Source organism: Sesamum indicum, linkage group LG3 (assembly GCF_000512975.1).
Source record: "Sesamum indicum cultivar Zhongzhi No. 13 linkage group LG3, S_indicum_v1.0, whole genome shotgun sequence".
In the NCBI taxonomy this organism is placed as follows: Eukaryota; Viridiplantae; Streptophyta; class Magnoliopsida; order Lamiales; family Pedaliaceae; genus Sesamum; species Sesamum indicum.
The window spans coordinates 13,810,795-13,833,577 of NC_026147.1; the positions used below are offsets into that span (position 1 = coordinate 13,810,795).

The window sequence follows — 22,783 nt, forward strand, 5'->3', positions numbered from 1 at the left end:
AGTATTAGTTTCTTCGTCATGATATAAACATACGACAATTGAAAACGTGGGCTCAAAACTACCCACCAACTAAAAACGTCCTTTTAAAAAAATTATACAGGTTAAATTACATCAACACCCCTTGATATAAAGTCTAATTACACAAACACCCAATATCTTTTATAAAATTACAAATACTCCCCTTAAGAAGGTGTTAGTATAACCCACCTTGGGGAGTATTTGTGTAGAATTTCGGTATTAAATGGGGAATTTATTTGTAACTACAAGTACAACCTCAAAAGTACTTCTAATTTTGCAAATAATAAGAGATATTTATATAATTGAACCTAACCTCAAGAGATGTTAATATAATTTACCCTTTATAAATATAAGTCATGGATCATTCAAATATAAAAAACTAATTAAATACATAAAAAATTCCGATCAGAATAAATAACTACTATAATAATAAATATATACCGAACTCATGGGACTCAAATCCACGACCAACACTGGGAACTACAAGTCAATTTAGGATCTAACTACTATGATAATATATATATACCAAACTCATGAGACTCAAATCCACAACCAACACTGGGAACTACAAGTCAATTTAGGATCTCTTACACGCATATATTCTACATACAAACGCTACAAACCATATCAAGATAATCTATCCATCGTTTCGAAAATTCCTAGATATGATCAAAACCTTGAATATTCCGCGAGGCAAAAGTACACTTTCGGAAACCGAACTCATGCTGACACATGCTACGAGAAATCTACATAATCCATGCATCAAGGGACCAAATGCAAAGAAGAGTAGCCAAATACAGCCATTTGCCAAAGTACTATGAAATCTAAGAAGACAACATGATATGACAGATACCACAGAAATGAATAGCTGTCAAAGTTGGAACAAGTCAAGAAAAGGCCAATACACTCCCCGATCTTGGCCACTTCCACTTCCTCGAACAATAGTCAAGAAATCTGCATGTTAGCATGTGTTTCGGTTCTCTTCATCGATGTTTCCTACTCTTCCTTGCCTGCGTGATGCTTTACGTCATCCTTTCTAAACACATTTGTCTCGTGCATCTCGTAGTTGGATTCATCATCCAGATGAATGATGTCGGGCACAGAATTCTTAATGATGCTGCTGTGTTCACTTTTTGATCTGACGGTAGAAAGACATTACGGGCCATCAAGATACTTAAAACTAAGCATTGGAAGTGTTGGACTGATTGGATCTCTATACTCGAATCCGCCTTTGTAAATTTCAAATCTCAGAAAGGGAAACTGACCTTTTGGATGATGAGGCAGCATGTTGTTTTTTCAATAAACCTGCTTTCCCTCTCGCAGTCTTTTCTTGAGTCCTGATAGAGTTGATAAACAAAAACAAATTCACTTTTGTCACGGGGCAAAAAGTTGTAACAAAACCGACCAAAGTGTTAATGGAGGTTACGATAATTCCAAATGGTGAATGAACATCCACGAAAAGTATGAGATCCCCTCAAACCAAAATCTAAGGTTGCCATATATATGAGTTAAAAGTTATACTTGAAATGATGAAAAAGGAGTACCATAAATTTTGACTAAAGTACTACTGCCTGAAGCAGGACAAACATGCACTTGCTTAATTAGACAAGAATGGCCTTCAAACTCCACCTCTTAGAATGCAGGAAACAAAGCTCTATTCTTTAATCATAACAAGGAATAAAGGCTCAACGAAGATACAAAATAATTGAAGAAAAACATCTGCAGATCAGATATATTTGGTACTCCTTAAATTACACTTACTTGACACGCTCTTTAGCAGGAGATGGATGGTCGGATGCTCGTTTCTGGGAGGATTTTGAAAAAGACAATCAACATTTGCAGGGAAATGTTAGCACCAAAAATGTAGGATGCAACTACAATACCACAAGGAATAACTTTAACTATTAGATAACAAATAATCAAAACAAAGAACCTTACTCGTCGAAGCTGCTCATGAGCAACCGGTTCCCATGTTTCTTTTCTCAGGTTCAAGATTTCTATTTCATCGTCATCATAGATAATCTGCAAGAAAACAAAAGGAAACTAAGCCATTAGATAAGAAGGTAACTAGAGCAATATAATGCAACGAATTCACTACGGTGGATGCATGATCTGCAGTAGTTAGTATAGTCCCCCAGTCGGAGGACTCCCTTCCTCAATTGAAAGAGTAGAATGAAGATGGAAGGAATTGCATGTTCAGAGGCTCAACAAAAAGTTCAGTTCTGAAATTCTAGTCAAAAGTAAGGAGTACTCAAGATTCATGCGTATGACAGCTAAGTAGTCAACTAAAGGAAAATACAGGAAGAAGAAGAGAAGAAGCATCTCAGCACCGTGTGCTTCTTTGTCACAGGATCAAAAGCTTTAACAGTGCCTGGATAAAACCTGCATATAATGAGTCTTGAAATTAGAAAGAAGTTCGATACGTCAAAAAGAGGCTTTATTTTGCAGTTGAGAAGGAAACAGTTTCACAGGTGAAACTTGTGGAAACCAAGTTTTATAGAAAGTGACAGTTTACTATTTCATGCAATCACTAAAGGTGTACACAGATATATTGATAGATCAATTTTATTAAAGCAAATCAGGGGAAGCATTTAATGAAACGTTTAGTTTCCACATGTAAGCAAGGCCCATTGGTAAGTAAAGCAGAAAAGTTATTCTTGCATTTTAAACCCATAATCCCAAAGTCACCTAGGAGCTAGATTATCATAAATGAAAAGAAATGCCAAATCAGGCAGCATTATCAACATTATCGGAAGCTCACAACAGTATTTTTTTAATTAAAGCAAAGAAAAAATTAATGAAATGATCTGCTTTTTCCTTTAGTCAGGCTGGGACAGCAGGGTGGCCTGCAGTTTTGGGATTTTCTAGAACAACTAAAAAGCTTCAGGTTTAGAAAACAAGAAACGTGATCCAGGTCAGTTACTATGATGCCAAGTGGTATAAGAAAATAGGATATACCATAAGATGATGTGATCACAAATAAACTACTTTAATGAGAGAATCTGAACACGTAAATACTCACATTTCGTCCATCGGCCACCAGACCTGTATCCTTAAGTTAACTAATTCCTCTCCATAATCAACTCTGGACCTCCTGGACTTCTGAATTGATAGCACACATTCCAAGATAAGGCATCTGAAAGAATATTTTAAACTTACGGCATGGTCAATTGGAGGTACCTTTTCATTTTCTTTCCTTGGGTCCTTGGCTTGCTTAGACATAGGAAGCTCCTCTATCTGCATCAATTATCCCAAAAGCAGTTAAGTCTAAGAACATGTAACCCCAAAGAACAATCACAGACATAATGTGACTACCTTGTTGGCAACGTCATCCTGTACATGTTTCTGAGAAATAAAATCTTCCCTGATTTCTTTCCTTCCGTACTGTTCTTGAGGTAACAACTCATGTTTTGCTTTCATGCGGGTATCACGAAGGATTCCTTCTTCCTTCTCAGCCCTGATATTACTCGATGCAGCAAGAGCTCTCTTACCTGTCTTCTTTGGGGCATTGTTACCTCTCTCCTTCAGCTTACTTTGCAGGATGTTCCTTTTCACAGTGGACGGAAATTGCAGATTGTTGTGCTGAGTAATCATGCTCTTTTTCTTCTTTGACTGACCCATTTTGGGTCGACTTGCTTCATAAGAAGAACGATCTTTTTTCTGTGAAGAGTCGCTTAGCATGCTCATGCTTCCCAGCTCTGATGGCAAAGCCAAGTCCTTCTTCTCCTCATTATAACCATCAGAGGATAGTTCACCGGAATACTTGCCACCTGTTGTCCCAGTATGTTCATAACCCTCCTGTGGTCTTATCACAGAACTAGGTTTTCTGCCCCTTCTCTTTTGAAGAGCACTATTACCCGTCCCTGACTTTCCGATCTGCTGACAATCTTTTAATGCCTCCACTGAATTTTCATCATCCAATTGAGTTTCATTACCATTTTTATGAGCACTCTTAGAAAGTCCATCTAACTGGGATGGCCCATCACCAACAGTCGGTGCAACTGCTTTTGACACCTGATTCATCAAATAAATGATAGTGTGGAAACAATTGCTTTAATTGCTTGGCTATTTGGATAATCACACAAAACACAGTTACAAAATTAGACATTAATGCTTCATATCATGATTATGATACTTTTCATGGAATACCAACAAGTCCAATATCGAAACGCCATGATAGACTGTCATGATTTGCAAAAAAAGTATAGGTCAAGTTCCGTAATGTTTCAATGGTAACAGAAAGTTCCAACTCATAAGTTTGTCTTTGATGTTGTATTCTAACATAATTTTGGCATGCGACCGTCTCTAGATGCATGATAGATGTTGTATTATAACATAAATTCGGCATGAGTATCTCCAAATGCATGATCAGATCTCATCATGGTTTATTTTTAGAAGAACCGAGCTTGTAGAGAAGAATTAGCATTTATTGGGGTAGTCGGTATAAAACTCATTTCCAGTATAAATATTAGCCATAAGTGTTGCCAGCTAGATTTTATGTACAGATTCCTATTTGAAAAAGACCGCCAACAGGCCGAGCCTATTACAGCAACAGGTCTAGTCTCAAGTTTTCTGTTGGTTGATGAGACAGACTTAATCATAACCTCAAAAATGTGTTGGTTAGGTCCACCCGTAAAAGGAAATAGTAAAGCCATAAATATGATATAATGACGTCCAAAGCTAAGTGTACATGCTACTCTTCTTCTAATTATATGAAAAAAATCAAATCAGTTTGCAGAAGTCAGACTTGGTTTTTTAAATCATAAGATGTCAGAAAGCATAGCGTGTCTAACTAGGTTTATCTTCATTAATGAAAAATATACAAAGGCATGCTCATTGACCCTCTGGATAACTGGAAAACTGTCACCAAGTCTCCTTTCCCATTTATCTGATATTAAATCTCAGTATTTCCCCAATGGCTTCTCTCTTCAGTCAATAAAGCAATCAATCAAGCCTGATTTGCCAGCACTCTGAATTACGTTATAACTACAGAGCAGTAAGGAAATGGACCACCTAGTTCATCTGCCCTCTCGAGGTCACACGACACCGAAGTAAAAGCTAGAAATTCCTAAATTCTACCCATTTATGTGACTCAAAGACTTTGGTTATATAAAGAATAACAATACAATTATTTGCTTAGGATGGAGCTCATTTGGAGTAATTATCAACTACTCTTGCACCATAAAATATGTGCAAACTACACGCAGGACAAAAAGAAGAAATGTGATACCCATGTAAATTGAACACTTTATAAGTTTTGGAAAAAAAAAACTCAAATGCAACCCTTGGATACCCCTTTCTGGCAAGTTGCTCATGGCCTAATTTTAGGGTGTTGGTGGGCTCAAAGACAATGAGTTCACAAACCGGAAACATGACAAACAATATCAAAGTCGATCATTAGGAGGAACGTAGAACTAAATGCGATATGGGAACCACCTCTTGAACCCATAAAAACCACCTAGATTCCCAATATCCGGCAACTGATCACAGGTTATGTCATGATGTCGCTTTCTGAAGGAAAAGTGATTGTGATACAAAGTCCCACATCAAGTAAGAAATGATAAGTGAAGACTTCATACGCTTTGACCAAAATCTCAAATATAGCTATTAGATATCCTTTTTGCTAATGCATTCAATGGGTTTGGAAGCAATTCTCATATCCAACGGGCTTGGGGCTGGGAGTGATAAAAAATGCCAGCTGTTAGTACTGTGTTCTTATTATTCTTTCCTAAACTGCCTATTGTGTAGTATAATCATTTATATTTCTCCAACTAGCCATTTACATTCTATCATAATCACCTCAAATAGTGCTGGAAATCTAAATTCCATGATCCACTTAAGGCTGCATTTGTAGCTAATACATAGTTGCTCAATTCCTAAATGTACACCTACTTGTTTTTGTAAAAATCCCTGAGTTGCTTATATGTTACCATGTATATCTTATTTATAGCTTGCACAGATCCATTTTCCATATTTCTTTGTGTTCACATTGAACGGGAAAAGAACAAGAATAAAACACATTGTAGTTTTAATAGAACAAGAATAGTTACGTTAGTTCCAAAGTATGACCAAGGCTTGATATCAAGGTATTGGCATTAACAAATGACCATCTGTGATTACACATTAAAGCAGAGGCCAGGTGTTCATCTCTTTCATCTTCCATAAACATTTGATAGTCTATCATGCAATATGATTTTTCCCATGTTCTATCAGGTTGCTGAAGCATTGATCATCTGACAAACTGAAATAGTATGGCTTAAATGAATTTGGTCCAACAGAAAGCAATGAAACAAAGCACAATTTTAAATTCAGAGACTACATGGAGAAGCACGAACCATATCATGGCATATAGAAGTAACTATTTCAGCATAATCCTCAAGAGCCAGATCCATTGCCTTCACTGCTTCTCTGAGATAAGGCTGGACTTTGGTTGCACAATTTTCAAGGACTTTTTTCCCCAAGTCCCAGGAAATAGATGAAGTATTCTGAAGGAAAGAGGAGAATACAAAATACATTTTGGTAGAAAGAAGTAGAATAAATAACAGAACAGTATAATGGATGAAATATCAAGGAAACTGCTACCTGATTGTCCATCTTGACACTAGCTAAAAGGGGCCTCAAAAGTTCAAATGATATTTCATCACTTTCTTCTATCACTAAAGTCATGATCATTTCCATGTATTTGAAGACAAGAAATGGATGATTGGACCTTCAATACAATTAAAAGCTTATTTAATAGGCATTACAAAAGAATCATAGATACAGCAACCCGATAACACACTAGCATTGCAAAGTTCAGCCACTACATTAGCGGAAAGCAAGAATCCCAACCCTTTAAAGTATACTAAAGTAACTTACCTAATATTATTGAGAAAAAGTTGGAACATCTCAACAATCAGCCCATCAGAATCTATGTCCAACAGCATCAGGGATGACCTGACTCTTGCAGTAGTTTCAAGAATCTTCTGAGCCCTAGAATAATTGCGACCAGACTCACAGGGCAAATGCTTAAATGCAATCATGAATAATCGGAAAAATACCTGTCACCACCAATAAAAACTAGTAGGTTTGTAATAGCATGATGTGTTCATAAGAAGGGAAGAATAGTTATACAATTTACACAGGAGAAAAAACTGGCCACATCTGCATACCTTCATTTCATCGTCTTCATAAGGGGGATCTGGAGCAGTTATTCTTGTGAGTTCATTAAAACAAGATGCAACTGCAACTTGGATGCTTACATCACCATGGTGCAGTATCTCATCAGTGATCAGTGCCTTCATGGCTGGAAGAAGTGCACAACATAAGGACCTCGGCGGCTTTTGCCATACCTTGGCTAAAAGGATCTCTACTTCCTGAAAGAACAGAAGACTAGTCATATCCACCTAGCTACAAACAGGATGGGTAAAATGAAGGAATGGAAAAATAACTAAAAGGTCAAGAAAATATAACAAAGTTGGTGAAAAATGTTGTATACGGTAATATCAAAGGGGAATGATGTCTGTAGCAATCACCAAGAAAGAAAATTTCTCTCTACTATCAACAGTAAACAAGCTATTTTGGATCGTAAGGCAAGCTACTATTAATGCAGTTTTTAGTCCTCAAAACTGATAAAGCAGCAAAGAAAATTGGAGATGTCTGTAGCAATCACGCATGAAGCAGATTTCTCTCTTCTGTCAACAGTAAATGAACTATTTTGGTTTGAAATGCAAGCTGCTACTAAAGCAATCTTTAGTCCTCAAAACTGATAAAGCAGCAAAGGAAATTGGAAATCAATCAAAATATCCATCAAATAAGCACTTTCTACGCAAGTGCCAGTTGCATATAGTCTAATGCAAGTGGATCAACATAAAAACAGGATAAAAAACAAGTTTTTATGGATAATATTTTTAATGCATAACCATTTTCAATCAATAACGAATCGCTTTACATTTCTTTAGATGATTGTAAGTGTGAGAATATAAGTTGCAGGTTTGTCTAATTTTTTTATATGTATTTGTTGTTCCGACAAGCAATATATATTGTAGCACATAGAGAGAATCCCACCACTACCACCACCACCACCACCACCACTCTTATCTACAAGCTGATTCAATCAACTTTAACCATAAGGAGGAAAGATGTTTCTGAAACTCGCAAGTCCATGCTTTCCAGAAGCATCCTATCATCAAGAACTAGAAACTATATGAAGGCCATACAATTAACCATTGGCAGCCCAGAGTGGTTACCAACCCAATCAAAACACAAAGTTGCACGAGCAAGATACATCAGAGATTGAAAAAATTAAACAAAGAAACAAAAATTCAGTCTGTATGTCTGCATTGATCCTCCACCAATATACAACAACTACAAATCTGAATAAGGTAAGAATGCAAGCATAAAAACTGGATCTTTAACACAAATAGGAAACTCCCACATATGCAACAATAATTAGACCATCTAAACATGCCGGAAATTCACAAAAAGGGAAAAAAACATGTGAATAGAAAATTGGAATTTCACATATTAAATAGGAATTTGAACGAATAGTTCTCCTGCATGGCATAAAATACAAGATTCTCCACACATTCACACAAATGGTCCCCTGTGTCTCCACATGAACCAGGATTATACACATAACAACATTAAAAGCACATAGACACAAGCCCGAATGGATGCGTGAGCCCATAAAAGGTAAGCTCCATACCCCAAGCAGGATGAGTAGCTCATCAGTTGATGAAGGAAGCGCGAGAAGCCTATCGCCAGCACCAACCAAGTCATCCTCAAGCGTTTTCTGGGAGACTTCATCATAACTAGCAGACCCCATTTCTCCAATTCACCTGTTAAAAAGGAACAAACAGTAAGAAAAAAGAAAAGCCAAGAACACACACACACAAGAATCAAGAACCCCAGCAGCAGCAGCAACCCACAAAAACTCTCTTATTCAAAATGCACTTCAATTTTATGATACACACCAAAAAGAACAAAAACTGAAGCTCAGACACAGCCAAAACTAATGATGAAATGGTGGGTGGAGTAAAAGAGGGGTCTTTTACAAAATGTCTTGCATGCAGAGCCCCTCTTAAACCTCCACCCGGATTTCGCCTCACCCCATCAATTACTACTAATTCTTGGGTTTCAAATCCGTGTATTACAGATTACAATTCTTTTCCCCTCCTCGCTGATGTGTTCGTTTCTTTGTGTGTGTGATTAGAGAAGCGGATTAATGCAAAAACTACACACAATCTTCGCTTTTTTACTGTCTGTTTGTCATGTCTGAAACTTTGGGGTCAGCATTGCTGAGCTGCAAAGGGGCCTTTAAAGTGTTTGTTGTAATGAGGAAGAAGAATTACGTAACTGCCCTTGGGGTCTTAGGAATTTGTACAATTTGTAGATTTTTTTCTTTTTTTAAAATAAAAGCAATGGTCTTAGGAGTTTGAGGGTGTTTTTTGTGGGTTTGCTTTTGTATTTTCCTCATTTCTAAAAGAAGAAAATAATTTTGTTCTTTATATTTATGTAAATATCTTTTAAAAAATTAAAATCTATAATTTAAATTGAAAATTTTAATTAAAACACTTAAATTAAATTATATTGTATAAAGAATATTTAATTAATTTTTTTGTATAAACATAAATCAAAGTTTCTAGCTCAAATCAATTTTTAAAAAATATAAATCAATTTAATATAAAAACTTAAAAATAAAAAAAATTTAAAAAAATAAATCTAGGAGGCGGCGGCGGCCCCAACTCTACCAACGCGGTCGCCTAGAGCAGATGTTGGCGACCACGACGATGGCCACGACGTATTTTTGGGTTTTTTTTTTAGTTATTTTAGGATTGTTTTGATCTGATTCAAAACGGAGGCGAGGGCAAGGTGAGGGGGGCAGCATTGGGGTGACCGAATGTGCCTTATATTCAATAGTAAACATGAAACTTTATTTTCAATAGTATTATGACAAACAAATTAGCAAAACGTAAAGAAATTAGTACTAAATCCTATTCTAACGTGTCACAAAAATAATCACAACTTAATTTAAATAAAACATTATTCCATATCAGCTAGTAAACATGGCCTAGTACTCCTAACTACCTATGTTAGTCGAAGTAGGCACTGAAAGATACTGATTTTCCACCTCTATCTTCTCACCATTCCTCTGCTTATAATCCAAATAAAATAAGGAATACACCACATTGTTGAAAAAAATCGTCAGGCAGAAAAGAAGTGTTGACAGCAGCAGGAAGCCAAATTGTGTGATCAGGCCATTCCCGTCATCATCATCTGTAGATATAACATAAAACAGGACATACACTGGAACACTCAGTAGTATTAACATGAGCATCAGACAATAACCATGGAATCTTCCCTGTCTAGTGATTTCTCCGGCGCGTCTAAATGCCGTTTTCCAGTGGCATTCATCCTCCACACTGGAAATGACCATCACAAGGTTACAAATGGAGGCTAAGTAGGGATAAGTTAGTGCAGAAACAACTCCGATTATAGTAGTTAATCGGGTTAAAATCACGGTTACACCAAAGAAAGCAGTCATGAGAAATGAAATATAGAGCCCAGAAACAAAGAGATTTTTCCATGTTGATTTAAGGGACAGCAAAATGTCCTGCAAGCCAAGGGATGCACTCTGGTGAGCTGAGACAGATGCAGAAGTGGTAATAGCTGAAGCAACGAGCAATAGAAGAGAAAAGGCAAATGCAAAAGGGATTTCTATTGCCACAAGAGAGATTAAATCTTGATGATCTAATGAGGAGTTTTCATAACTATCCTCCACCTTTGCCATTAAAGGAGTGACTATCAAAGAGTGTAGCAGAACAAGAATGAGAAAGGAAAACAGGATCAGAACAAATACTTGGCCCATGACTTTCTTGTTTTTGAGTGGAAAATATATGGCTTTTCTAATAATGCTACTGACTGAGGGAGAGGGAGATGGAGATGATGAGGGTGATTTCATGTTGCAAGATGGGGTGAGTGGAATTCCTTCTCCCATGGCTTTACTCTCTGCTCTCTAGTGCTTCTTTAGTTAGGCTGAATCTCTTCTTTCTAGACAGCATCATAACTTATATCAGTATCATAGAAATTTGTGGGGAAATGGTGATGTTGGTGAGGTGTTATTTGGGCAAACTAAAAACTTGAGTGAAGTGAGGTAGCTGTTATTCGGGGAGGGTGGTCTGATGAGGGACTGAGAGATTGTACCTTTTCTTGGTGAATGGAAGCTATACCTGCAATATTATATAGTAAATGCAGATCATAATAAGACATTAGATTTATAAAGAAAGGTTGGCTTCTTATGTTGATATACTAATATTTCCAATCAACTCAGAGTTGGTAACAATGAATCATCTGCCATGCTCACATCCTAAAATTCAAATTAACAATGCAAAAATGTAAAATAGCATGAAGGAACCGAAGCAAATTCAAACTCCAAAAGGGTTTTGAGACATAATATCATATCTGATATTATGATAAGTATAATTATTTAATACAAGCCCAAACCATACTCCAAACCAAACATAACTTAGTTCATGCAAAGTTAAAAACCAATTCAAGTCTCCACACAAAGAAACTAAAACATTCATAGAATGTCATGAAATTGTCTCATTCTCCAAAGTCCAAACCACACGCTTATTTCTCACAATCCTTTAACCAGATTCCAACTCCGAGCTCTCAGACCTCCTGATCAAGCAAGCTACTTTGCACTTTCTTGAAGCGCTTCTTGGCCATCATCATCATTTTCTTCTTTGCATCAAAGTCCTTTGCAGCTGCTTTGACAATGAGATTTCTTATTTCATAGAGCTCCTCGAGGGCCTTCTCCAGCCAAGAAGTGTCTATCTCTCCCATCTGTGCAACTGGTGCAAGAACCATCATATCGTCCAGGTCAACAAGGACGGTATGGAAGTCGTTCTGTACTATCTTTTTAACAACATCACAGACGACCTCAAGCAGAACAGCAGTGATTTCTGGGTGCCTCATGAATGGGACGTTGGAAGCAATATCCCCATGCTTAGCAAAAATACGACGAACCATAGGTGCAAAGGCAGGCCTCACTGGGTGCCCATCAACATACTCCAACTCGATAATCGGGATTACACGTTCAATATATATTGATGTGCGGCGAAGTGCTCTCGGTCTTCTCACATATGTTACAGTTCTTGAGGCAGTCCTGTTATATAGTTCCATCAGTGTCAAAGCAGGCGGATGGCAAGATGTCACAAGTTTTGTGGAGATTTAGTTCTATGTTATCAGTAATTAATCTAAAATAGATCACAGGTTTGTCCCTAGTCACCTATCTGATCCCGTCTCAAAGATCATTTAAGGTAGTTTTACTAGAAATTGAAGACCATCATGTATTCTTCTATTCATATTCTCAAATAAAAGTTATAGGAAGAAAAAACATGTTCTAGTTTAACTAATACTAAATTATCGTGTTAAGATACACCATACCATCAGCAGCTAATTGGTAATATCAAGAATAGGAATAACTAACTCAAAATTGAAAACTGAGGCTTGATATGTGCAGTTATCACCTTTTAAAAGAAATAGAAAAGAAATCCACTGATTCTACATTTGCATACTTACATTCTGGAAACAGCAGCAGCATTTCTCTTACGGATTGCACGACCCTGTTGAGTACTTAAGAGTAAGATATGGCACAAATTCTGACATGAGGAATTTGTAGTAGATGCAGAAAGTAGCTCACCTCATCCCTTGATTTTCTTTTAGCATCCCTTTTCGTTTCATCATTTAAGGCTGTTTCCCTTCCAACATCAATCTGCAGAATAAACAACAGTCTCAAGACCATCTTATTTGACTGCATAATTGCATATCTGTTGCCAATCTTTCAGGAGTGAGAGCCTGATACTGTTAAGTTACAAGCTGCATTCACTCTCAAAGATGGATACCGGTACCAATAATTGGTAAGTTATATCCACCTTTCAAGAAGAGAGATAAGAAGCTTGTAGTTGAACCTTAGCCATGAGAATACCTCTAGCAAGGTTTCAGGGTTAAGGTAGGATTATGAGCAAAACATTGTGCCTATCCTCTACATCAAACCTCATCAAGAACAGGATGAAGAATCCAACCATCAGCTGCTGTGTATTCTCTAGTAAATTACACTCCTTGACAACATAGCATCAAAAGATAATATGTGGTGAAATAAAAAGGCATGTAGTCACATATAAAGTAATATAAGAATTAAGATGGATAAGTTATTGACAGTCACAATTTTTCCCAAGCACAATACCCTCAAATAGAGTAAAAAGAAAAGTGTAGAAATGAAATTGGGAGACGCAGCACTTGAAGACAGGGAGGAGATCATGGGAAGTACAACTCTGTATTGACACTTGTTCTACATTTTTAGAAGTCTGAACATCTTATACACCTTCACATCAGTGAAAACATGTTTGCTTCATATTTTCATAGAAAATATATTGATTTGACACCACAATCCAATATAAAACACCATTTCATTAATTAATCCAAACATATTCTCATTTCACCAGAAAACCTATACAAAATTGAAAATACAAACTGAAAATGAAAACATAAACAAACAAGCATGTTTGTCCAAATAATCTGCAAAGGCAATTAAGGTCATTGAATCAGAAACCTCACTTTAATCTTAAATCTAGTAGCGTACGAACTAACAGCCAGAAGTATCCCACTCTTTCTCAACTATCCCCAATCAATTTCTAATTCTTCTAACTGTTTGGTAAAAAGACAAAGAGATCCTTCTGAATATAATCAGCTCTGATAGGACATGTCCAGAAGAAGAAATAAGGAGGTATCATAAGCAACTGCAAAGTTAGTAAGGAGATCATGTCTGCTCTAAATTAAAAACAGAGCAATAAAGCTAACTGTCGAGTGATAATTTCCTAGAAGATCAATCTCTTTTCACTAAAACATTTGCTTTCATATCATTCATTCAGCAACAGAAATCGAGATGATCTAAAAAATCACCTTCTTATTTTTCGTACTCAAAAAGTTAAATCATTTATACAGTATCAACTATCAAACACACATTTTAATACATCAAACGGAAACAATGAATCAGCAGAGGAGATTTACTACTCTTGGCAATGGTTACCTAGGCAAATTCTGATGTGGGCTACAACGCATCCAAGTTTGTACGAATAATCAGCAGAAAAATCATCAATTAGTGGAGTAAAAAACTTACCATTCTTAACTTTGTATCAGTTTATCACGAATCATTAAAAGAAAATCTATTACAAAAACCACCAAGAGCCAAATATTAACTCTGGGGCCAGATCCATGAAACTCATTAGATATTCATGTGATTGAAAGAGAAAGATGAGGGATTCATCCCATATTTGCAAGAGTCAGAGAAAGACGGACGATAAAGAAGAGAATTTCCACCTGATCCTGATGGAGATCTCCCTCCAACATCTCTGAGGAAACAACATCAGAAGTCTCATGTTCAGACCCTTTCTCCTCTGTAAAACCCAAACTTGAAGAAGCCATTCCTCTTTGTGTCGAGATCCAGAAAACCAAGAGAAACCTCTACTCGGGGTAGCGCCGCTGCTGATGCAAGACCCACAAAGGAAAAAATATAAATTTCAGAACCTCAATTCAAATGCCCTGTGAAATTGAAATGACCAGTGGTTTATGTAACGCACAAGGTTTGACAGAGAGGCATCACGAGATATTACTGAAATCAGATTACGGATTTTCTGAAAAGTGGGAACCATGCACGAGAGAACGCAAAACGTGGCATTTGTCATTTGTGAAATTATTTCAAATTCGGTAGGAAAAATCCAAGAAATCATGGTAGGATAGTTAATGTCCAGAACAGCAAGTATTGGCACCTACTCACCTAGTATTGTGTTTTTATGTGCACAACGTCAAAATTTTTAACTTTTTCCCCCATTTCCTAAAGTCGTCCATTAAAGTTATTCTTAAATATTCTTCACAAGTTTTCAATTTGTGCTAATCTTTAATACTTTTCTTCACAGGTCATGTCCGCCTGCATTACCTTAACTTTCTTCCTTTATGTGTTTTCTCTATCTTGATTTTCTTTTTTATATTTTGCGCCTTTGCTTATATTGCTAGTTATATCATCACCATTTGGTTCAAAATTGTGTCAAATTTTCAGCTCTAATAGAACTTCAGGATCCACCAGCCTTTTGTTCTGGATACTTCATTTATATGCCGATGAGGCCAAAACTAATTACTAACTAGTACCAAAACCCTTCACATAATTCCTTCCCCAATCCCCATTAACGAGGCTTTTCAGCATTGCAACTGTGAAAAGATTTTCTGAATGTAAAATAAATGTTAGGGGTTTTATACCTCAAGGAGGACGAGTAGTTGCACATCAATAGATGTCAACTCATCTTCAAGCTCATTCTGTGAATCATAATTAGTGGAAGCACCCATTCTTTGCTTCACAAAACAAAAGGAAAACACAAGATTTTAATTAGCTATATTGCTCTGGCCTTTGGGGCACATAAGTGAAGTAGTCTTTTCCTGCAAAAGAATTTTTTAGTGGCTGTTAAAACAGAATTAGCAATTTCCAAGATTTTAACAGCCAGCTCCTTCCTCCCTGCCAGATTATGGATGACTGAAAGATTTTGTTAGAGAAGTACCTGAGCGGCAACATTGAAACGAAATAAAATCAAAATATTTTCCAAGCTGGGTGTATTAATTTAGATAGAAGTCAAACACATGGGATTTACCAACCTACAAAAGGAGGGGGAAAACGGTAAGAGATAGAGGAAAAAAAGTGGTCCGAGGGCAGTTTATGCCTGAGAGTATACGAGTTCAAGAGAAGCAAATACCTGTTTTTCTATCTACAATAAAACAATCTTCTGAGCCTACTGGAACATCTGGATGCATCAAGTTTGGCACCGATTATGCTGCCTGTTGGAGTTCATCAGTGAGCTTGAGTGGGTCTTCTTCAAGGGTAATAACACTGTTCTTAAGATTTCCACCTGAACTAAACATACTTGGAACATTAAATGAGATGTTGATGTAAGACATAAAAGTGCAACAGGTAAACTCCTTCTATCAATTTCTAAAGCTCAGAGGATCCAATATAGATACAACATATACCAATACAGGGATAAAAAAGAAAGCACAGAATGCAATACGGACAAGTGAACAGACAATTTCCCAAAAAAAAAAAAAGAACGTGTTTTTGAAAGTTGTGTGCAGAATACTAGCACATTTGACAATGACTTGTCTTTAGAGAATTCCTTGATTTGTAAGATTATTATTAAAATGCTTTCAGCACATCATAATCTCAATTTGGTAAAAATATTCAAAACCAAAATAAAGTAGTTATTGTAAATGAAGCATTTGCTTCCAAGTATGCAACTCAATCAGTAATAACAACTCATGTTGATGTCAATTATTTGCAGTGGAAAAGGAACATTAAGTCAAGCCCAAGTGAATAACTAGAGAATGAGTTTTATTATCATCAATGAATCGTTACAAATGTCAAGACATAGAAGATCTTTGCTAATACCATAGCTAAATGTCATCTCGCAAAATTTTCAGTTATTTTCACTTAAATGAAGCTGAAAAGTTCATTAACCGAACCTTGTCCTCCCATACTTGCATTTTACAACCAAATCACCGGAAATAAGTGAGAAAGAGTTTGGTTTATCTGTAGGCAGAAATTGAACGCAATCACTTCATCCAAATATCATGATACAAACAACAGAATGACAAGAGTTAACAATTGAAATACTGCTCATATTAAGAATGTAAAAGTGGAAACTTAACCTTCCGAATATTCTATAATTTCTCATAAAGCTGAAGAACAAGGTCAACAATAGCATTACAGCTGCGGTTATCAATGTTGGCCGGACCTGCTTCACTCCAATCCCTAATCCACTCGAAATCCATTACTTCTTTCCATTGAAGCGCCTTCACAACTATAAATCACCATAGTCCATCAACCAAAAAATAATAACAATAAAGCAACTGAAAAACTAATGACCTAACCAGGAAAAGAAATGAAAAATTAAAGACACCTCAAGTTCTTCATAAATTAATTGTACATGGATGAACACGAAGTTGATACCTTCGATTTCATCCGGGGCAGCGGAGAAAGAAGCAGTCATGGTGGTGGTGGGTTGAAAAGTGATAGAAACGGCGGGATAAGACTATAACAAGATGTCTTGTGGAATTTGGTTGGGAGAGGGGTCTCACTGGAAAACGGAGAGAGAGATTTTGATATCATGTTGTTAATTACGTATTACTTTATATTTTTATAAATTCAAAATTTAAAAATATATAATCTTTACTAACATCTATAATCTATAAACATATACATATATATAAATACTTCTACACTCACGATTAGTCGTTTGTGATGCTGCTACATTAATTTTTAAATATTAAATTATACCTTTAATTATATAATTTTAAAAATTAACCGTAACTTTTTTTTAACAAAAGTGACTTTTATGTTATTTTAACACCACTGCATCAATTCTTTTATTTTTTTAATGTGATTTGTTGATTCAAATATTTTACTTATAATATATTTTAAAATTTAAAATATTATTTATTATATGTACGTATGAACAATGTTTTGACTAAAAAAAGAATATAAAATTAGGCCTGAAAATGAAGCGAAAGAAAATAATTGCATAGTGCCTGAAAATGAAGCGAAAGAAAATAATTGCATAGTGAGAGAAGAGAATAAAAGAACTGCGGAAAGTATTCATGCAAGACCATGACAGCAAACACTCTCATCAAATTGTACATAGTATAGATAACTGAAAATTTCGACATGTATAAATAACCATTTCATGATTTACGTGTTCCTAACTCATTAATATGTATTTTGACAAGAAATTTATTATTTCAACAGAAGTATTTTATATATATCGCATTTGCACACGGGTCGAGTGTGCGTTTCCGGCTTGTACATACTAAAATTGAACCATTTTGCTATGTCGGCAGAAATTAAATGAAGAGTCATTAAAACACAGCAGACGAGAACAAAATCCAGAATACAGACATATATATATATATATATATATTTACATGCACAACTCACAACCCAGACCAATGTCCTGAAGTTGATTATACAAGAACAGCATCTCATCAAGACAGCATGTTCAGTAGATTTAAGAAAATAGACGACAGAGAAAGCAGTAGACTCCATATTCAAAAGAGTAGCATTGACAGAGCCTACAGAAGATCGTCCAATCGTCTCTTCCAGAAGTATTCTTCTGACTCGGACTCAAGTATGTCGTCATCAATTTTCCGGCTGACTAGTCGTATAGCATTCACCCGTTTCTCGGCCTCTTTGAAATGCTCCTGTGCGAGAAGCAGCTCAGCCTGACGTTGTTTCAACTCTTTAGCGGCTGCCTTAGTGATGAGGCCAGTTTTTACCTTTGTTTTCTTGAGCTGGGAAGACTTTGCTCTGAAGGCTGCAACTTTACGGACATTTACTAAATGCTCTTGCAGCCATGATACTTTGATTTTGCTAGCTTCTACATCTGAGACTTCGCTTTCCATGGCTTCAAGATCAGATAAAATGGCTTCAAAGTCATAGAATTGCAGTCTCTGGACAATGTTACATATTACTTCAAGTAGAGAAGCTTTGACAGATGTTGATTTGTACAAACAATGGGCTGCAATGTCACCGTACTTTGCAAATATGGCCTCGAGTACTGGTGCAGTAGCGCTCTTGACTTTGTAGCCATTGATATTAACCAGACCGTCATCACTCAGAACGGCTGATACTTTGGGATCAATAGGTTCAATACCAACCTCCAGTTTCGGCACTTTCTGATTCTTGGACCTGGGAAATTAGCCAATCCAAGAAGCTCATGGTTCAACACAACAAGAATCACCAAAAACAAGCATTTGGAGCCTCTTTGTACAGATTAATTTTTTGAAATTTCAATACATAAGGCAGCTTTGAATGTAAAGTCCTATGTAGGTTGCACACTTACAAAAGAGGACTTGCTCCAGCAGGCATAAGATCAAAAGTCGGACCCTGTCGACGAAAGTTAAGTTGTTAAAACAACCACAATGGGAACATAATAAAATCATTTAACTTTTTTCTCTATGAAGTTTCAATTCTTTTCGTCCACACACTGAACTTCAAATGGTTATACTTTAATTACTGGTATTTCTCAAAGCAAACACACTTTCACGTATAGACAGAGACGCTCAGTGCAAGGAAGTAGCTACCTTATGCTTTTTTGCCGCGTGCCAATGAGCATCCATGTCACTATCAGAATACCTGCACATAACTACAGAAGTTATTGTTCTGTCCTCAACGATTTATACAAAGACTGATGGCAGGAAGATTTTCAGAGTGGGCTCTGATACCTCCAGTCGAAATATAAATACCACTACAATCAAAAAATTTTGTGGCATGTTCTTTGGTAAAGCAATCAATTGCCTTAATGCATAAGATGCAGTGAAAGATATTTCATCTTTGTGTGCAAAACTGGAAGCCAACAGCCTCCAGCCAATATCTAAAAGCACTTACATAGAAGATGAATCACGAGCACGTGCTTTTTGGGCCTGTAGCAGACATATTTAACAATGAAAGTTAAAAGGATATATAAACTTGACATAGGGAAATATACTAATATATTGAAATGCCTACTTGATCAAGGGAAATGTCTTCAGCTGTTTCTCTATGATTTCTCAGGTTCAACATTTCTTCAACACCATTAGTATAGACCACCTAAATAGACATAGTAAAACAAGGTGAAAGAACATCAGAGAATGTACATACTTATATGTTAAATGACTAAGACAAGAAGGTGGGTAGGAAGGGTGATAAAAGGATTAGGTGGTATGAAATAAACTGAGGAAGTACATCAGTCAAAAAGGGCTGGTTTGCAGCAGCCAACTTACCAAATGCTTTTTAGATGAAAGGTCATATGAAGCAACAACCCCTTCAGAAAACCTGCAAAATGGGAACTACAGTGAGAAAATAATGAAAAAGAATACTTAAGGTGAAAACAAATCTGAAATCAGTTAACAGGTTATGGAGGGTCAAAAGGAAAATGGAAGAGTTGGGGGAAGTGGTATAAGCTGAATAGGATGCATGTCTGCAAATTAGACCCCTTAGCAATAACTAGGAAGTGCTCTGACACAAAAGTGGCCAATATTTTAAAACACTCACGTCTTGCTTTTGGATCGCCAAACCTTTACTCTGCAGCCAACCAATTTTTCACCATAATCTTTGACATTATCTGTTTCCGGAGGCCTGGACTTAAGAAACTAATTAGTGAATCATTTGAATACAGAGAATTCTCCTCTTAACAGAACAGAAACTACAAGCATTCATAAGTTACATTGTATTACAACTCAATGTCATTCTTTGGAAGAAGCAAAGATGTTGCAGCAATAAGATATTCAGGATTAAAGCAAGATTATAGCCTTCAAAGCTTCATTGTTTACAGCTCTAAATAAAATAATGTCACTTCATTATCTTGAATGTTAAGACTTAGAGTATGTCTTAGAAACTCAGAACTTCAGCCAGATTTTAGATTAAGATAAAAGGAAAAGGAAATTAGTCCTCTCTAATTCCTCACTTCCATTTTCCAATCGCAAGGTAACTAATCCCTCCACATTAAGGGAGAAAAGGGAAAAGCAATATACACAAGGTTCAGTGAAACACAATTTGACATATTTTTCCAACCCTCAAATTATAGTGTGAAGTGTAAACTATATTAAAGTTCAAACATATATATATACATAGTATGTATACATGTGTTGTATATAAATGTGCGCATAGTGTACTTGTGCTGTGCAAAGATTTATAAAGAGAAAGATACTGAAGTTGGAGCGATGACGAACATTGAATACTGTGACATGTGGACAATGGTGTTGCAGGAATAAACAAACTATAAGAAATTGAAAGTGCATTTTCATGAGGAACACCATTTCTTACCTATTTTAGGAATTCTTTTAATTTTTATATAAACCCTAAAATTTAAAGAATATGAAAAAAAACCCATTGTGTGGGAAAAGTGCCGACACGCCATTAGTTGTGTCCCCTGCCATATCCGTGTCTCATACATGTCTGACATTGCACACAGTGATTTTTCAGAGTGTCTGTGCATTATAAATTAGCATATAAAAGGCCAAACAGCTATCTCTGAAACACTTACATACGGAAAGAAGCTTGAGCTGGACAGTGTTTTTCTGTGCCCTATAGTAAACAAAAAAGGTAATGAGCAAACACGCATACTACTTGAAGAGAGGAACCACCACGAAGAGAAGCATTTTAACGTTACTGGTTGCCTACTTCATGGGCTAGAACATCTGGAAGTGGTTCTCCGTAGTTTCTTTCCCTTGGTTTCAAAATTTCTTCAACACCATCAGTGCAAACCACCTTATAGCAGTCGATAAGGAAGTAAAAAGTCAAGATTGATGGCTACATCATACTTTATAACAAATAAAGAGATCTTGAGTACAGAAAAGAAGGAAGAGAAATAGCTAGACAGTTTGGGCTGCCTAAATCCAGTAACAGAAATACCATGTAGCCATTAGAACTAAACGGATCAGATAGAGTCATTACCAAGTTCTTCCCTGAATGACCGTGCAAAGACACAATCCCCTCACAGAACCTACAGAATAGCACACTGAATATGAAAAACATGCATAGCAACTGATAAATAGATAGAAACCTTCTATAAAAAAATAAAAATCGGTACATGGGACATCCAAAGATTAACTATGCAAGCCATGAGATAAACAAGGTGATATACACCGATGGATCATGCAAGGCATGGAATAATGGTGAACGTTAAAGTCAAAAGGAAAACACCAGATACTAACTGAAAGCAGCTGTATTCAAAAGCACTCACAATTTGTCTTTTGGCCACCAGACCTTTACCCTGCAGCCAACTAAGTTCTCATCACAACTTTTGAAACCACTCGCCATTCTAACTGCCCGAAAAACAGCAAAATATAGCACTGACTTATGAAATGTCTTATTACCAATTGAGTCATAGAAACGGACACAGACACTGACAGAGACGGTAATGTCACTTAGAATCATATTTCTACCATTTATGAGCTGATTTAGCTACAAATATTCTCATACCTCTAACTGAGACTGTAATTGAACCTCTAAATCCCCATACCACATAACCTAATACATTCATTCCCCACCCCACATACTGCATACGAACCCAAACAAGCCATGTAGTGATCTCAGTTGAAACTTCACCAAAAAATGTCAGGCAAATCAAGCCTTTCCCAGCCATATAATTTTCTCAAAGTACCAAACGGATCCAAAATTCCAGCCCAGAACGGGAAAGTAACAATCTTTCTTGGCAATATCTTTGAGCTTCAAAGTTCATAAACCCATAATCAGTGCCCACAACAAAGTCCCATGATTGACTTTTCTTTTCCTTTCCAAGTAAAATGGGGGTAGAATTCTTGAACCAATTCCTCAGCCCAACTCCACAAGACTGAAGCAAAAATCCTCCGTGAAATATGAAAGATTGAACACGAAATACATAAACTAAGAAAAAGAAAAAAAAAACCATAGAGAGTAGATAAATTCTTGATAAACAAAGTTCATATTCAATTGTAGAAACGAATGCAACACCTTCTGTCCAAGCTGCAGCAGAAGCGCCAGAGATATTTCACTACTACTACGATAGAATCGGCAGCATTGTCTGGAGAGGATATGTAATGTTGCTCAAGCCTCAAAGCAAGGAAGGTAGTTGATAGAAATAAAATTCGTGAATTTTCACTTAGCCCCTTCAGGTTTCTGCTATTGACGCTTTGAGCAGTTTCACTTTAAAACATTACAATTTGA

The 22,783-nt window shown here is 36.4% G+C and overlaps 3 protein-coding genes across 15 annotated transcripts; all 3 read right to left on the minus strand.

Moving 5' to 3' along the window:
• LOC105158314 lies at positions 585–9,297 on the minus strand. 3 transcript variants are annotated; one of them, XM_011075028.2, is made up of 14 exons: positions 9,108–9,297; positions 8,705–8,837; positions 7,170–7,373; positions 6,877–7,058; positions 6,601–6,727; positions 6,354–6,503; positions 3,334–4,032; positions 3,199–3,255; positions 3,041–3,120; positions 2,349–2,400; positions 1,957–2,040; positions 1,780–1,823; positions 1,284–1,355; positions 585–1,156 (listed from the first exon to the last, which is right to left on the minus strand). In XM_011075028.2, exons 2-14 carry the CDS (start codon positions 8,822–8,824, stop codon positions 1,015–1,017), a joined length of 2,013 nt encoding a protein of 670 aa, XP_011073330.1. In that variant the 5' UTR covers positions 8,825–8,837; positions 9,108–9,297; the 3' UTR covers positions 585–1,014. The 3 variants fall into 3 exon arrangements, with proteins under 3 accessions (XP_011073330.1, XP_011073332.1, XP_011073331.1); XM_011075030.2 differs by lacking the exon at positions 9,108–9,297 and adding an exon at positions 8,973–9,094; XM_011075029.2 differs by lacking the exon at positions 9,108–9,297 and adding an exon at positions 8,928–9,023.
• Positions 11,473–17,198, minus strand: LOC105158315 (MATH domain and coiled-coil domain-containing protein At3g58210-like). 11 transcript variants are annotated; one of them, XM_011075034.2, is made up of 9 exons: positions 17,054–17,198; positions 16,753–16,904; positions 15,804–15,956; positions 15,612–15,705; positions 15,316–15,408; positions 14,383–14,544; positions 12,707–12,778; positions 12,586–12,629; positions 11,473–12,169 (listed from the first exon to the last, which is right to left on the minus strand). In XM_011075034.2, the coding sequence occupies exons 6-9, from the start codon at positions 14,485–14,487 to the stop codon at positions 11,674–11,676; spliced, it is 717 nt and encodes a 238-aa protein (XP_011073336.1). In that variant the 5' UTR covers positions 14,488–14,544; positions 15,316–15,408; positions 15,612–15,705; positions 15,804–15,956; positions 16,753–16,904; positions 17,054–17,198; the 3' UTR covers positions 11,473–11,673. The 11 variants fall into 11 exon arrangements, with proteins under 11 accessions (XP_011073336.1, XP_011073334.1, XP_020548222.1 ...); XM_011075032.2 differs by having other exon boundaries at positions 14,383–14,547; XM_020692563.1 differs by adding an exon at positions 16,567–16,633 and having other exon boundaries at positions 14,383–14,547; positions 15,316–15,705.
• LOC105158317 lies at positions 17,910–22,732 on the minus strand. Its single transcript, XM_011075035.2, has 12 exons — positions 22,571–22,732; positions 21,822–21,851; positions 21,533–21,581; positions 21,260–21,346; positions 21,123–21,163; positions 20,132–20,215; positions 19,861–19,912; positions 19,607–19,687; positions 19,487–19,521; positions 19,183–19,234; positions 18,942–18,985; positions 17,910–18,787 (listed from the first exon to the last, which is right to left on the minus strand). Coding segments are annotated over exons 5-12 (966 nt in total). The 5' UTR covers positions 21,125–21,163; positions 21,260–21,346; positions 21,533–21,581; positions 21,822–21,851; positions 22,571–22,732; the 3' UTR covers positions 17,910–18,171.

Excerpts from the sequence above, each read along its gene's own strand:
- LOC105158314 (XM_011075028.2), bottom strand. The coding sequence starts at position 8,824 with ATGGGGTCTGCTAGTTATGATGAAGTCTCCCAGAAAACGCTTGAGGAT. Across the intron at positions 7,059-7,169 it reads ATGAAGACGATGAAATGAAG|GTATTTTTCCGATTATTCAT; the intron begins GTATGCAGATGT and ends TGGTGGTGACAG. Across the intron at positions 6,504-6,600 it reads GTGTCAAGATGGACAATCAG|AATACTTCATCTATTTCCTG; the intron begins GTAGCAGTTTCC and ends TCTTTCCTTCAG.
- LOC105158317 (XM_011075035.2), bottom strand. Across the intron at positions 19,235-19,486 it reads GCTCGTGATTCATCTTCTAT|GTATTCTGATAGTGACATGG; the intron begins GTAAGTGCTTTT and ends AGTTATGTGCAG. Across the intron at positions 18,788-18,941 it reads GCTGGAGCAAGTCCTCTTTT|GTCCAAGAATCAGAAAGTGC; the intron begins GTAAGTGTGCAA and ends CTAATTTCCCAG.
- LOC105158315 (XM_020692569.1), bottom strand. The coding sequence starts at position 14,487 with ATGGCTTCTTCAAGTTTGGGTTTTACAGAGGAGAAAGGGTCTGAACAT. Across the intron at positions 12,779-14,382 it reads GAGATCTCCATCAGGATCAG|ATTGATGTTGGAAGGGAAAC; the intron begins GTGGAAATTCTC and ends TTTATTCTGCAG. Across the intron at positions 12,630-12,706 it reads AAAGAAAATCAAGGGATGAG|GGTCGTGCAATCCGTAAGAG; the intron begins GTGAGCTACTTT and ends AGTACTCAACAG.